Here is a 15,576-nt window from a genome sequence, read left to right as displayed (position 1 = left end):
TGCTTAGCTGCATCCAAAGCTGCAATCCTTACCCTTTACCTCAGACTTACTTCTGGACAGACATTGTGAAGACTGCAGGACGAGTTGTATTTTTGCACCAAGGCAAATTGGGCAATTCTTTCATATTTCTACTTTACCTGAAAACATTTCTACAAGAAACATTCAATATAATCAACCTAGAGAAAAGTCTGCAGTGCGCTATTGTTGTTTACTGCCCACTGTAGGTTCAAACCCATGACCCTGATATTAAGAGTCTCATGCTCTACAAATTATGTTACCTCTCTCTGTGGATGATATTATTTCAGATGCCACATGCTATACCCAAGGTGGCTAAGGCTAGAAACAGAACAGGTCAAGGTGCACAGCATAAACCTATGGTCATAGGTGAAGTCTGACAGCTCCCCCTCCCCAATATTCACTTTTATACATTTAGAAATAAGTACAACTTAAATAAAACCACCACACAACACAATTTTCATTTTTTTTATTAACCTAAAATTATAAAACAACATAGTGTAAATATTTTTATGCAAGAAAGTGAAAATGTTTGCAAGTGACTAAACACACTACCAATTCTATATTGCTGCAGAATGCACAAATACTGCATTTTTACTTTAGCATTCTATTTCAGTACCAATGTCCAGGGCTGGAAAAAGCCTCAAGAATCTTGTCACTTAGAAGTTTGATGCTGGAGATTAAGATCCCCCCCCCCTCCACACAGTAGAACAGTTTTATTCAAGTTCTATTTAGTTTTAAGGACACATTTCCAAAAACAATGCAGGATACAAACAAAATCTATTAAAATGAAAATAGCACAGTAGATTGAATACAAAAAAAATAAAAATAAAAAAATGGTGGAACAAGCACTTTGAACTTATCTGTTGTGTATGACCCACACCTAATACTGCTTTTTTGTTTCATCATGGTTGAAAATGGATTGGATAGCAGAGCTAGCATTTGGTGCATAAGCGCTAGCACAGTGAATTCTGGAGGGAGAAAGTATGCAAAATAATAATAAGCAGACAGAAACGCAAGCATTTTACAAGCATCTGATTGAGGCCCTTAATACAGTTTTAAATGTGCATTAAACCCCTTCATGTTCCCGTAAAAGGTTAAGAGGTCGAGAGATATATCGTCTGCGAGGGTGAGGATACTGGAGATTGGCAGTGGCAGCATCGCAAGAGTGCTCTATCAGAGGAGCAGGAGGTAGGAGCTGGGCATAACTGGACCATCTTGATCCAGCCCGTGGGGAATCCAGAGGGGGAAAGAAATACCTGAAAACAATGAAGACAGGAACACCAAAAAAGAAAAAAGGAAAAACAAGAAAAAAGAGAATAGTAGTAAATATGAGGAGAACCAAAGGGGAAGAGAAAAGACATGCTGGGGGGAGGGGGTGAAGGCTTTAGTAAATCCATGCCAAAAATAAAATATAATGGCCAAAATCATGTTCGCAATCAAAACAAAAATGGTTATGGCAGTCTGGAAACTATTTGGTTCGAATACAATATCTCTAAATTAAGATATGCCTTATGTGCATTTTGCAAAATAATAAATTATCTGTAAATTAAATGAGTTCCTAACTATCAACACGTTTGCTCTCTCCTTAATACCATGTAACTCAATGTTTTTAGTAAACACTTGCAGAAAAACAGGCACACATTAATTATGCAGATATATTTATGCTGTATTTGCATCCACATTAACTTTAATGCAGATTTTATAGGACAGATGTGAAAAAAACCCTGTTTTTACAGTGCTTAGATTTCCACAATATACAATAAGTGACTCCTTTTCCACTGAAATACAGTCTGGGTGCATATATACATAATTCTGGAGAAAATGGAGGATAAAACCAAATACATCTGGTAAATTAAAGGCTTAAAGAACTATTACATGTCACTTTTTATGACTTACCCGTAATATTAAAGACACCACTTTGTAATCTTTACAATCTTTGGAAATGTAGACAAATTTACAGAACAGAATGGCAAAGTTAGTAGAATCTGGAGACAGGACATATTTAGAGCTACATTGACATGCCGCTATATAAAACAAGGCATTTTCTTGCCATGTCCTGATGAATGTTTGCAATAGGACACTGCTTCAGTCTGTTCCAGAGCAGTAACTCAATTGCACAGAAGCAGTGTGTGTCCTCACTATGTAATGCATGAAGCATCTTGAAGGCAATGGACAATAATTCCAGAGCAACTTGTCAATGCCACATGACAAACATTCATATGGATATGGTTCTCCACTACAATATTGTGACCAAAGGAAGTCTTGCTAATTATTCCATGGAATCATGCCACAGGAACATGCAACTATCAGGTAAGATCATTCTCACTAAAAGTATGACATTAATTAGTGTGGGGGCTTCTGGTGATTTTTTTTTTTGTTTACTCTGAAATAGTATTTAATTAATTGTGAAGCAATTCCAAATTAAGATACTAACTGTACAACTGTCAAGGTACAACAATGCTTAGTTAAATTTGCACATTGCAAATCCATTAACAAAAATGTAATGGTTAAGACTCATCTGAACAAAATGTAGAACAAAATCAATTATTCAAAGCAATTTAAATGAAAACCAACTGATTACCAAGGCTTCACACTAATACTTTCCCCGCCCAACACCTCAAATATAAAGGATGGTAATCCTTGTTACTTGGGTAAACTTCCCCCACTCTGATTTATATAAAAAAATCTTTTTCTGAAGAGAAAGAGAAGTGTCTCCACAAGAAAACTCTCCCTGTTACTGTTTTTTCCCCCACAGATTCCAACAAGGTCATACTGTGCTGGCTAGCAAAGTACGCATACAGTGTTTTTTAATAGAGCCTTTTGATTTGCTTTTAGTAGTAGGCAGACTGCTGGTGTCTTGGGAAGAGGTCAAACGGCGCTGGGGAGGGGGAAAAGGAGTTCGCTTTCCATTCCTGTGTGCATGCAACAAGCAGCAAAACAGCAAAGTTACTCCAGTTAGCTTGGGTTCAGCTGTGCTTTCTGTTAAAAAGGACATAATACAAATGGAGAAGGGAAAATGCATCACAATTTTAGACACATATGGTTATAAGCACAATAAGAATACTGTGGAACAGTATTTGGTAGGTTTATTAAATTTTAATCTTTTCAATCACTTCTCAAAACAATTTTAATTATTCCCTTGTTAAGCATAGGGTGTTTGTGACATTGATCTCCAAAAGTGTTAGTAGTGTTACTAGTAGTGTTACTAACAAAAGTTCCAGAATGCTGAGCCATAATAACAATATTCTATTGTATCAGCCTGCTTCTAAAACTCAGCATTTACATTTCTGTTTATATAGAATCATCAGGGCAATACAATATGTCTGAGTTCAGCCCCATTTTCAAATATGATATGCTTCAAAAGGGTTTTTCCACCCCACAACAGCAAGTATATCTCATTATTAAAGCTTTACTATTTCTGACTCCAAATTTGTGCCCTGGAATACAAAATTTTCCTCTGAAATGTAACTCTGAGATTATAAGGGAGAAATGGAAACACAAGAACCCCATTTAACTGAACAGATTTGAAGACATGACCACTTTAATTTTATAGATTGCTGCCTTTCTAGCACTCGTATTTGTGGGCACAAGTGTGGAAAACATAAATCTACAGCATATAGTCTGAATTGTGCCCGAGGCAATCCTATACAAAAAGTTGATCCCTCAACAATGGTTCCTTTCAGAATCAAGTTTGTGAGTATAGGCCAAAAATAGACTCTTGTGTTGAAAGCTAATTTTAAAAAGTGGTTGCCTAGAGCTACTGCAGAACAGGATTGGAAGAGGGTCGTGTTCCCAAGGAGTTTCAGGAAGTAGGAGAGCAGCACAGGAGGCTGAAGTCAAAGAGACCTCAGTTGAGAGACAGTAGGATAATGAGTGGTCAAGGTATTATAGGGCAACAAAAGGCATACACAGTACTGCAAGTAGGAAAATAAAAGAGCTAATGGCATGGTCTTCAAAACCTCGGGTGAACTCAGCATTTGAAGTATGTGAACTGTAACTAGAAGAAAGTTTTTCTTTATAATATTTTATCTGTTGCATACAGGACACTGCAGATAAGACTAGGACAACTGAATCTGCAAGCTATTGATATAAAAGTTACTAATAATGATGCATATGAAAGCCAAAATGATGCTTAAGATTTTAGGGAGATTAATGGTGGGTGTTGACAAAACAAAGAGTTTTTAAATTGCAGAATTTACATACGAAGTGGCATACCTGCCAGCAGATGTTCCGTTTACTGAATTCTGGAGGCTTGAATTGGCTGTGCCTAAAGGAGCATTAAAAACTCCCTGCTGAGCGGAACTAGCATTGACTGGACTCCCATTACCTTTCAAAATTCCAGTACACTTCCAGTTGTCCATGTAGTTAGCTGCAGGGTGGGAATGAACAAAAAAAAAAATGCAATTGTGACTTGAGAAAGAGATTTTTATGACAGTTAAAATAGTATAACTAATGATATAGCTCCTAAAACACATTGTATTTTTAAAAATCTAACTGTAGCCAGTGCTAAGCAGGTTAATACTATGTATGCTTAAGACTGAAGCCATAGTCTTCTAATAATTCAACATTTAATCACACAGAGAATTCTGAAGGAACGCTTACCTTTCCAAAGCCTTACACACCCATCGTCTCCTGAAGATGCAAGCACTGTGCCTGTAATGTTCCAACTTACACGCCAGACCTGAGAATTGTGGTTGTCAAACTGAGCCACTAACTGGACCTCAAATTTTGTCAGGCCTGATGAAGAAGTCAGTTCCTTTCTGTTGAAAGCAAAATTGTATATTGGAGTTTGATCTGCTTAAAATACATCCATTCTTTTAATTACAGAAAGTAAACAATGTTTTGCCCTTTTTTGTGTGCTGCTTTAAAAAAAGGATTACTGTACTGAATATTGAATAAGCTTACAAGGTTCTTAACCATGAGGACAATTAGTTCAATAGTTGAGAGAAAGAAAATACCAAATATCTGCTTCCACATTATAGGATATGCATGTCAAAAACTCACCTTAGTGGTTTTAATGTGAAAATTCGCACATCTTTGGTAGCTACAGCCAATATATGGAAGGACCTTCCCAGGTTTGGAGCAAATGCAATATCATGCACAGGGTCTGTGACTGTCATAAGTGTTTCTGCTTTTGCATACTTCCTGAAAAGTGAGACAGACAGTGTATTAATTTCTAAACAGAGAAACACATTAAAGCTCCCCCCCCAAACTGTTTTTATAACAACATTATTGGTAAATTCTCCCATGAAAGTATTTTTAAAAAAGTGTTCTCTAGATAACAATCCTTTTTTTCTAGAATGTATGTGAACTATAATTTTTACTATTTGATGTCTGGGATGTACAATTTGCTACAAAATTATTGCCATGTTACGAAGCGTTCAAGTGACAACTGATTGTTGTTATGAAAAACAAGAGGATGGGACCAGGTCACTCAACAATGACACTGAATTGAATCAGAAACATTAAATACACAAGTTGTCTTTTTACTTCAATGAATTTAATAGGCAGTGCTATGGAAATTCTTTCTGAGGTACTGAAGTTCAGAATGGCAAGTCTGTTGATTCATAGCAGAAAAAAACAGACTGTACTCTTAGATTCCAAAAAAATTAAAACCATAGGAAGGGGGAAACTTTCCACAGATCATGTTTCTCATTACTTCAACATCACTCACTATTCCCAATTAGTCAAATCAAGCTTATTATAGAGAGTTTGGATCTTTGAGTAGAAAAAGCTGCTTTGTTTTGTCAACAGACTCTATATTTGGAAGAAAATACACAGGATAGGATTTTTATAGTTGGCATTCATTAATTAAATGTAGCCTTGCAAAACTTTTAAGGAAAATAATAGCATATTATTAGGAAAGCTAAAATATTCAGTATTCTCTACAGACTGTTGTTCAAGCCCAACTTCTGTCATTAAATTATCATGGAGCATTGGCAAGTTACTTCTCCCTCAGCCTCAACTTGAACATTAGCTATACAGCAGAAGTGGGGAACCCCCTGCAGCAAGAAGGTCATGTCCCCTTGCAGCCAACTTTTTGAAGGTCAAATGCCTGCCGTGGCAGAACCAGAACACAACTGGGTGTGGCCAGAACAGGCAGAGAGCAAATGCACACATACAAACACCACCCACAGAGAGAGGCGGGGAATACTCAGCCTCACCCACTACCAGAATCAGGCTTGGAAAAATGTTAGGGTTTTTCTTTCCTAGCCACAATGCTAAGGAAGGGGAGATCTTACAGAATGCAAGTAGGTTAAAATCTTCTTTCCCTGCTGTGATTTCCCCTCCCATGCACTCCCAGCATGACATTAAGGCTTGAAATAAGCCTGCCATCGGTTTATAGCAGGAACGGAGAACCACTTTCAGCCTAAAGGTCAGATTCAAACGTGGTCAACATTCTGGAGACCACATGCCAATAGTATGTGTGGGTCAGAAACAGGCGGGATCATCTTTAACTGTATTTCGCATATACTTTGGAGGGAACTTTAGTAAAAGCAGCAAGGCAGATTAGAATGAGGACAGGTAAATAGCATCGTATGATTGGCAGGTGGGTGGAATTTGCTATAAATGGTCACACATGCCATTTGGAGGGACCACTGGTGATCCATAGTATAAACTTAAAATCAGTACCAAATTATGGTTTCAGCGAACCATTTTAACATGTTCAAGTCTCAGAAGAACAAATGATGTTGTGAAGCAATATTATGACGTGTTTTAAAATGAAAGTTGCTTTGTTTTCTTCCTCTTACCTGGTATTTTCATTGTATTCATAAATCTGAACTTTTGCCAGTACATTTGGGCTGCTGTCATCACTTCCTACAGCTATCATAGGTGCATGAGCGCGAGAGCTGCAAATGCAAAATGGAATGTTCTTACAGAGGATTTCTGATGATGAAAATAAATTCTTCAATACCTTTTCTCTTAAAAAACAACATGCACAGTGGACACCTGATGGTAGGATCTCAGGAAGAAAGGTTTTTTGAATCACCTAGTCTAACTATTCAACAGTCTCGATTTCCTTTTAGACCCAGCACCACTATTTTACAGTCAAGAATTTAAATAAATATTATACAAGGAGGAAACAAGCCAATTACCCTTAGGGTTTCCCTCCCTCTTTACTTTCTGATTAGCTGTCAAGAGAATTGATAGCTTACCTTGAAGGATTCCAAGAAATACAACTGCAGCTTAGTTTACATGAGATTTCATGCTGAAGTGACCACTGACTGAGATTCATAACATCTGGTGCTTCATATATCCTAACAACTCCATCTGCTGAACATGTTGCCAGCATCAGGCCCATATGCTTAGGAGCAAACTTTACATCTGTAACTGATGTCCTACTGTCAACCAGAGTAGTCCTCTTCACCTAAAGATAATCAATGGAGCAGTCATTAGAAGAAGGAAAACAGATTTTTAGATGCACCATCATTTATTTATTTAGGTAAATAAACTTTAGAATAGAGAGCTAAATTTTTATCTGTAAACAGGTAAGATACTACACGTTTGATAGATGAAAAACATAACCATGAAACATAACTGTATTAGAAATCTTACAAGCTCCAAAGTTAAGGAGAGCAAGTATGTTCATTTGATATTATGAAAAATTCAATTGAAATACATTCTAGCTGTAAGCATAAAGAATGCTCTTGTATACTGCGATGGGCAGATCATTGTTAATACTAAAGGTAAGAGCCAAGCAAATAGTAGAAGCTAATCAGAATTAAAAGTAATAGATACTTGAATTTGAGTAAGACAATTCATTTCTTGCCAGGTCAGATTGGCTAGTAGTGTCAAAGGGCTGCATTAGGCAGTCTCTGCTCTAGGGTCCAGGTCTAGGGGTGCCCCCAACCTTGGAGGAGGGCTTTTCAGGAGGCAGTAAATGCAGCTGCTGGAAGGAGAGAGCTAAAATGTTTCTGTGCGTACGCAGAAGACTGTCAGTGGTATTTGAATCATGGCCTTTGCTCTCCCATACTCTTCAACCCCAACCTCACCCCAATCATGTGGATTAACAGGATAATCAACATCCCACCAGAGCTACAGCTTGGATCTTAACTTTTATTACACAAAAGGAATGGAGTTCTGTTCACATAATGGGGCTTTGTCACCTCCTCTCTGCAACTCCCTACACCTCCCAAAAATCTGCTCCTGAGAGTTGAGGAGCTCTTGAGATTGGTGTAGGATATGCGATGTGGGACTGCAGATGGAGAGAAGTTGGTAGAAATCACACATCTCCTTGTCTGAATAGAAGAAAAATGTAGGGTCCAAGCTTATGATTCGTCAAAAGCCATGTATAGTAAACAAATCAAACTAAATATATCTATATATATTCAAATATGTAGCTTTGTGAATATATAACATTTCTTTAAAAACATTTATAATAAATCTCTTAACTGTGAAATTTAGCAAAGTAAATCCTCGAGGCAGCAACAATGTTATAAATTATATGTGAGAAATGAGTGTATTAGAACTGTCACTCTTCAAACCTTACCCAATGACTTTGCCCTCGAAGTTTATCATTTGATTCTCCTACTATTTCTTCCCATACAGCAGCTGTTCTGTCAAAAGAGCAGGAAGCCAAGACCTGTCCAAACTCTGGATGTGCCCATGTAACACGCCACACAGATCCACTATGCGTCTGGAAAGGTAAGAAGAACTGGAACTTGAAAACCAAAGACTAAAATTGAAAATGTTTTAACGTATGCACCTTTGCAGGCTGGGAGGAAAAATAATAACAGCAATATAAATTAAGTACCAAACATCAAAGTCCCTTTACAGTCCTCCCCTTGACTGATCCATTTCCAAAACACAAACTAAAATGTATGAGACAACTGAATATTCCTGTATTGCAGGGAGTTGGATTAGATGATCCTCAGGGTCCCTTCCAACCCTACAATTCCAGGATTCCATGTTGTATACCACCTACCCAATTAACTGAGGTAATAGGGTCAAAGTTCATGCACCCATAATATTTCAAGTGGACCCTGGAGGCAATTTTCCACATGGATACATTATGGCCACATTTGAATGCCACACAAAACCATGGTTTGAAGCAGGCAAACCATGTGCTCCTTTTGCCTGATCCACAGTTTTGTGTCACAAGAGATACCGTATTTTTCCGTTTATAAGACAATGTTTTTTCCTTAGAAACAATAGGCAAAAATTGTGGTTATCTTATACACGGATAGCGGGGGGGGGGGGTGATTGGTGGCAGTAGCCAGCAGGAGATTGGCAGCGGCGATTGGGTGTGTGATCGGTTGCTGAGGCAAGGCCTGCTGACAATTGGCTGTGGCTGCAGCAATTGGGCGGCCAATTCATGGCAGCAGCGAGTCATGCGTGCAATCGGCTGCGGTTGTGCCGAGTGGGCAGGTGGGCTTTTGGCAGTGAGCGTGCAGATGTTTGGTGGTCGTGGTGATGTGTGCGATTTGCAGTGGTGGGCAGGCTGTAAAGGGATTGGTGGCCGGTGACCCCCCCCCCAAAAAAGCTCAACAACTTTTGGCAATCTCCCCCACAAAAAGCTCAAGAACTTTGGGCAATTCCTCCTCCCCTCCCCCAATTTCTGTTGCAGTCCCAAAAAATAGGGGTCGTCTTATACATGTGAGTGTCTTATACACGGAAAAATATGGTACTTCCCAAGTGGCATATACAAAAGGACTTGATGAGATGGACGTAAGGAATAACTCATATGACACTGAGCTTTGGGATAGGTAGGAGTTTCTACCATATCCAAAAGTCAGCACAACATGAGAGACCTCCATCAAATTTATTTTAATAAGAAGAGGGATGTTTTTGTGATTCATATACTGCTAGCCATCTCGGAAAAGGACCTGCATATTGAAGAAACAGACTGGAAATATGGAAAGTGTGAAAGGAAAATTCAAGGAAAACATTTTTGCAAATTCCATCCCAGGAGTTTTGTGTAGTTAAACATTCATAGGGATGACTTAGCAGTTAAAAGGAAAGTAATTTACACCAAATTATAGCTGCAGGCTATTATTGGGTTACACATTCGGGCTACAATCCTTAAGAAACTACAAGGGAGTAAGCTCCTTTGAACAAACAAAAATTTACTGCTGAGTGAACATGCATAAGCTACACTGTGGCTTCTTATGCCGCAAACTGTTGCATGCAACTGATTTTTCCAGGTTTCAGCCCTTACCTTCCAGCTGGCAGTACAGTGCCATTCTCCATTTTCACCTTTGTCCCAAACCTATTAAGAAAACCAAACAATATCTAAATATTTTATTCAAAAGTTAGAGAAGGTACAGTGATCCCACAAACAAGTCCATAGATCAAGGTTTGTGGAGTCCCAGAAGGATGTTAAACCACAAATGCTCTTCTATAATATCAACTCATACGTGAGTCAAATAAGAATTGTGCATAATTTCTCTATAAAAAGGACAGTGAGTGTGTGTGCTATTCCAATTTGGAATTGCCTCTGTTCACTAGAACCACAAGAGTATCTGGCCCCAACATTGGACCACCTGGAATCCTTGAGGCTACTTATACCATTTTCTGACACAGATATAATTTCTGTGCAGGATTCGAAATCAGCAGGGTGCCAAGCACATTTTGTGCTTAAAGATTCTCCATTTGTGAGCACTCTCAAGGGTTACTGAAATGTATGTGCTTTGAAAACTGAAGTATGGTACCAGTATTTTTAATATAAACACCAAATAAAACATGTATTAACAATTTCTGCTAAAAATGTGGTATTAACAATGTGCCACTTATGTGAATTGCATATTGGTTCATGCTTATCAAAATAAAAAATGCCGCTGAACCCCCCCTCCCCAATGGCGACTAGACATTGTTTTGGTGCCCTCAACCCAGGTCTCAGAAGCCATTTGGCTCCTAGCTTTTCTTTCCCAGTTTCTAACACTGCTTCTGTGTATGAAAAGGTTATATGGCATAGCCCATAAGTATTTGCTGAATATACGGTACATTGGGAAGTTACAGCTAATCATAGCATCCCACTACATAGATAGATAGATAGATAGATATAGATAGATAGATAGATAGATAGATTCTTTATTGTCATTACACTAGTGCAACATTGCACCAGTGCAACGAAATTGGATGCCATCCCTTAAAAACAACAAAAGCAAAACAACAGCAACAACCAAACAAACCACCTTCCAACCACACCCACACCCACACCCACCAAACTCCCAGGTCTCACTATCGAGTTACAGCATTCAACAAGGCCACAGCTCTTGGATAGAAACTGTTTTTCAGTCTATTTGTCCTTGACTTGATGTTTCTATACCTCCTGCCAGAAGGCAGTAGTGCAAACAGACTGTATCCCGGGTGAGATGGATCCTGCAGGATGTTGTTTGCTTTCCTAAGGCAACGGGAACCGTACAGTTCTTCCAAAGGTGGGAGAGGGTGCCCAATAATCCTTTGGGCTGTGGTTATGACCTTCTGGAGCACCTTCCTCTCCCTAGCTGTACAACTGGAGAACCAAGCACAAATACAGTATGTAAGTATGCTCTCTATGGAGCCTCGGTAGAAGGACACCAGCAGTCTCTCACTCAGATTGTTCTTTTTTAAAAGTCTGAGGAAATAAATTCTCTGCTGGGCCTTCTTCACCAGAGCAGTGGTATTTGCGCTACATGTGCAGGATGACACGGCGCATATAAATTTCTACATGGGAACAATATTTATGCAGGAAAATTGTCATGTGCAAAATGGGCCTTAGAAGTAATGGTTAGTCTTTCCAATATATTGTCCTATATAAAGCAAGATACATCAATTTTATCATTAAAACTGCATTTTTACCTGGGAAAGAAATTCATTTACCACAGTGGGAGTTACTTCCAAGTGAACACATAATTACTGACCTGCAAACTTTACATGTCAGCTAGACATGAGTCTTTATATTATAATTCTTATATAGAGAATATAGAGAATATGCATACACACCCCTAATGAACATTACTCTGAATTGCATCCAACAGTAGTCCCACTGAAACAACTGAGATCCATTAATTTTAGTAGGTTTACTCTAGGTAAAAGTCAGCACAATACACACCTCTAGTCTGTGTCCTTTCTCAGCTGCAAAACTAGTACTGTATCCTTACTTGAAAGTCCCATTGAGCTCAGTTCAACTTACTTCTGAGTAAACAGAGGATCAATCTATATCTCAGCTAGTACACACTTACACAGCATTCTGACTATGTCTACTCAAAAGTTTTAATTCAATGGGGTTTACTCCCAGGTTAAGAGGGGTGAACACTGAAGAATGATTTACAATCCTAACTCACCTACTTGGGAGTAAACTCCATTAAATTCAATAGGACTGGCTTCTGAGTAAACATGGTTAGGATTGCAGCCTAAATCGTTATTAATCCCGAATCACTAATTCCCATTAAGGAAAATAAATCCAAATTGTCTACACCTATTGCAAACCTGTACTGCAAAACTCTGTCTGGAAAATAATCTCAAACCACTTTTTAAAAGCAAACAACTTATTATGTACATGTTACAAGGCCACACAAATCTTCTGATGGACCCATGGGTATTAACACAAAACAAAAATCAGAAAAATTACAGTCGCACTAATTGCATGTTTAGTGAAAAAGCCTCTGAACATGTCCATCATCCTCCATTATTACTTGCTTTCTCCATTAATAGGTTGTGACTCTTCCATCTACCATGACTTACACAACATTGCCTTTGAGAACCCTTTAAGTATAATTGCATTGCACTGGTCCAAAATACAGAAAGATGATTAAAGACAGAGGCGTATGCACCCTTGCTATCTGGAAGTAAGCCCCATCGAATTCCGTGGAACTTTTGCCAGAGGACAGGAGACAAGACACGCTGCTAGAGAAGTACTTAACCATTTCTTTCATACCACATGCATCCTGCCTTTTTTATTATTAGTTCAAGTACTGTAACTTGAAGTTGCCACCCAAATCAGTCCATAGGCCTGTTTTGGGTTTTCTCCCGCGCTACAAAAACAAAACAGGGACTTTCTCATGTCCTACAATTTGTTATTTCTTCCGTTGTAAAAAGGCTGCTATAAAACGTGGTCCTCCTACAAGCCCCCCCCCTCATGACCACCTGTTACCCAGCGCTGGCAGAAGTGCCCAAGCCACTGCAGTAGCCCGCCCTCCTTGAGGCCTGGCCGAAGGAGCCGGCCAGCAACCAGCGGAGGGGCGGCGCGTGGTCCCCGAGAGAGAAAGAGGCAGGGCGAGCAAGGGCGCCGGCCGGAGGAGCATGGGCGTCAACGGGCCCCGCGCGGGTCTAGCCCGATTCACGAGGGGAGACAGGCCGGGGCCCGCGGCCTTCGCGCGCTCTCCGCATCCCCGCACCTTGACACTCTGGTCGCTGGAGCAGGTCGCCATGCGCCGCCCGTGGAAGTCGAAGGAAACGTCGTGGATGAGGTCGCGGTGGTCGGCCGCGATGCTGCGCGCCACGAACATCTCGGCGGCCTCGCTGCGTCAGCCGAGCTCGCTGCTGCTGCTGCTGCTGCTGCTGCTACGATTAAAGCAGCGGAGGAGGCGAAGCAGCGGCTTCCCCTGACCAGCAGCTGCACTGACGGCGCGAGCAAACTCTTCCCCCTTCTGTCTCTCTCTCTCGCCTCGAAAAGGCGCGCCTGGCTCAGTCTAATTGCGTGGAGCGCCGGGCCTTAGCGGGGAGGAGGCGGCCAATGGAGCCTCTCCCCGGCGCTTGCGCTTTTGCGCCTTTCTCTCAGGCAGAAGCCGAGGCAGCACAGGCAGGGGAGGAGGGGAGGAAAGCGACGAGCCGCCCCATTGTCCTTCTCGAGCGAGGAAGGATTTGTCGATTTCCCAACGCAACAGGCGGAAGCTTTAAGAGTTGCCCACAACCCGCCCTGAACATGCTTGGGTTTGGGTTTTTTGCAGAGACGCACGCCGAGGAGTCCGCTTAATCAATTTCGCCTCTGGCAAGAAACACCGGCCGGGGACGAAACAATTTGGGATCCGGTGGCTTTGCTCTGCCCTAGTAAACAGCCTGTTTGGGGCCCTGAGCTTGATACCACTGGCGGAACCACCGCTGGCAAAATAAACTGCTGCAGAGCACGCCCTCCCCCAGGTCAGGAAATGTCCCCCGCCAGCATATCCTAACCTCCATCAGCAAAGATGGGGGGCCGGGGCGGTGATGGTTGAGAATGCCGCGGTTAGACTCCAGTCCTTTACATACTTACCTGGATATAAGTTTCATTTGAATCAATGCGACTTCTAAAATAGTTGCATTTATGCAAGACATTTGTCAACATTGCTGCAATTCTAGTTTATACTAAAACACTCAGTTTAACATGGGAATGGGATTTTGTCCCATTAACATTAAATTGGTCCAATCTAAGTACTTTCTCTTAAATCAGGAGTGGCTAACCTTTGGCCCAAAGGTAAACAATCAGACAGGGATGCCAGTGATGAATGTGGTCAAAAGCTGGTTATGGCCACACAAACTTGCATGTAAACATTTACCACAACATACACCCCAGCATTGTGTTTACTTTTTTCCTTTACCACAACCCAAGTTGGTGTGGTGGAAGCAGAGAAATTGCTTTGGTGGACAGATCACTCTTGCTTTTTGGACTGAATCCTTATACAGTAGACAGCTTTCACTGTAACAATAACCAGCAATACATGCTATAGAACAGGGGCTGTCTCCACAGTGCCTGTAGGCACCAGTGTGCTCACCAGTACTTGTTAGGAAAGGCTTCAAAAATCCACAATGCACACAATACTGTTTGATCTTCTTGCTCCATTCCCTTTTACACTGGTTTGGCATCTTGAAAAACTAACACCATTAAACATGCCCGCATTTCATTGGATACCAGGGTCATATACACCAACCGTCTTCAATTCTGAAAGTGTGAAGTTTCCCTCTGTAAGTGTGGTGGTGACAATTTTGTGCTATACAATACACCAGAAGTTCCCATTAGCTAAATACTGTGGACCCATATTGTTCAAAAGCCAAGCCATGGATGCCCTATTTTTGAAAAAATTGATGTATCTATGGTAGTTTTTGTTATGTGAATGATGTCATGGACTCCCTGGGTGGGTTATGAGAACCTGGATGGTTAAGTCCACTCAAAGGTGACTATGGGGTACGGCACTCATCTTGCTTCAGGCCAAGGGAGCCAGCGTTTGTCCACAGACAGCTTTCCAGGTCATGTGGCCAGCATGACTAAACAGCTTCTGGTGCAATGGAACACCATGACGGAAACCAGAGCACATGGAAATAACTTCCCACCACAGTGGTACCTATTTATCTACTTGCACTGGTGTTGCTTTTGAACTGCTAGGTTGGCAGAAGCTGGGACAGAGCAATGGGAGCTCACCCTGTTGCTCAAATTTGAACTGCTGACCTTCCAACCAGCAAGCCCAAGAGAGTTAGTGGTTCAGACCACAGCGCCACCCACTCCCTTGACCCACTGCAATACACCCATTGCAGTCATTTTGTGACTGGTGTTTGCAGCACTTTTGTCAAAATTCAAAATGTACCCACTGCCCAAAAACGTTGGTAACTTCTGCATTGGTACAATCTAGTTGTATGGCTTTTGTGCATTTTAGTTTTTCATTA

The 15,576-nt window shown here is 40.7% G+C and overlaps 1 protein-coding gene across 4 annotated transcripts; it reads right to left on the bottom strand.

The window, feature by feature from the left end:
* Positions 1–470: 470 nt before the first annotated feature.
* On the bottom strand, positions 471–14,081 carry SEH1L (SEH1 like nucleoporin). 4 transcript variants are annotated; one of them, XM_083518771.1, is made up of 9 exons: positions 13,338–14,081; positions 10,178–10,228; positions 8,510–8,656; positions 7,176–7,387; positions 6,771–6,869; positions 5,023–5,163; positions 4,621–4,778; positions 4,234–4,387; positions 471–3,864 (listed from the first exon to the last, which is right to left on the bottom strand). In XM_083518771.1, the coding sequence occupies exons 1-9, from the start codon at positions 13,446–13,448 to the stop codon at positions 3,855–3,857; spliced, it is 1,083 nt and encodes a 360-aa protein (XP_083374897.1). In that variant the 5' UTR covers positions 13,449–14,081; the 3' UTR covers positions 471–3,854. The 4 variants fall into 4 exon arrangements, with proteins under 4 accessions (XP_083374897.1, XP_083374896.1, XP_083374894.1 ...); XM_083518770.1 differs by having other exon boundaries at positions 471–2,997; XM_083518768.1 differs by having other exon boundaries at positions 471–1,274.
* Positions 14,082–15,576: the final 1,495 nt, after the last annotated feature.

This window comes from Podarcis liolepis (genome assembly GCF_965112155.1).
Source record: "Podarcis liolepis genome assembly, chromosome: 8".
Lineage (NCBI taxonomy): Eukaryota > Metazoa > Chordata > Lepidosauria > Squamata > Lacertidae > Podarcis > Podarcis liolepis.
The sequence above is the reverse complement of the archived record's forward strand: the minus strand, read 5'-3'. Positions and strand labels throughout refer to the sequence as shown.

Coding starts and splice junctions, on each gene's coding strand:
- SEH1L (XM_083518768.1), bottom strand. CDS start 13,448: ATGTTCGTGGCGCGCAGCATCGCGGCCGACCACCGCGACCTCATCCAC. Junction 10,229..13,337: donor CCAGCGACCAGAGTGTCAAG/GTGCGGGGATGC, acceptor TTTTCTTAATAG/GTTTGGGACAAAGGTGAAAA. Junction 4,388..4,620: donor GTGTGTAAGGCTTTGGAAAG/GTAAGCGTTCCT, acceptor CCCACCCTGCAG/CTAACTACATGGACAACTGG.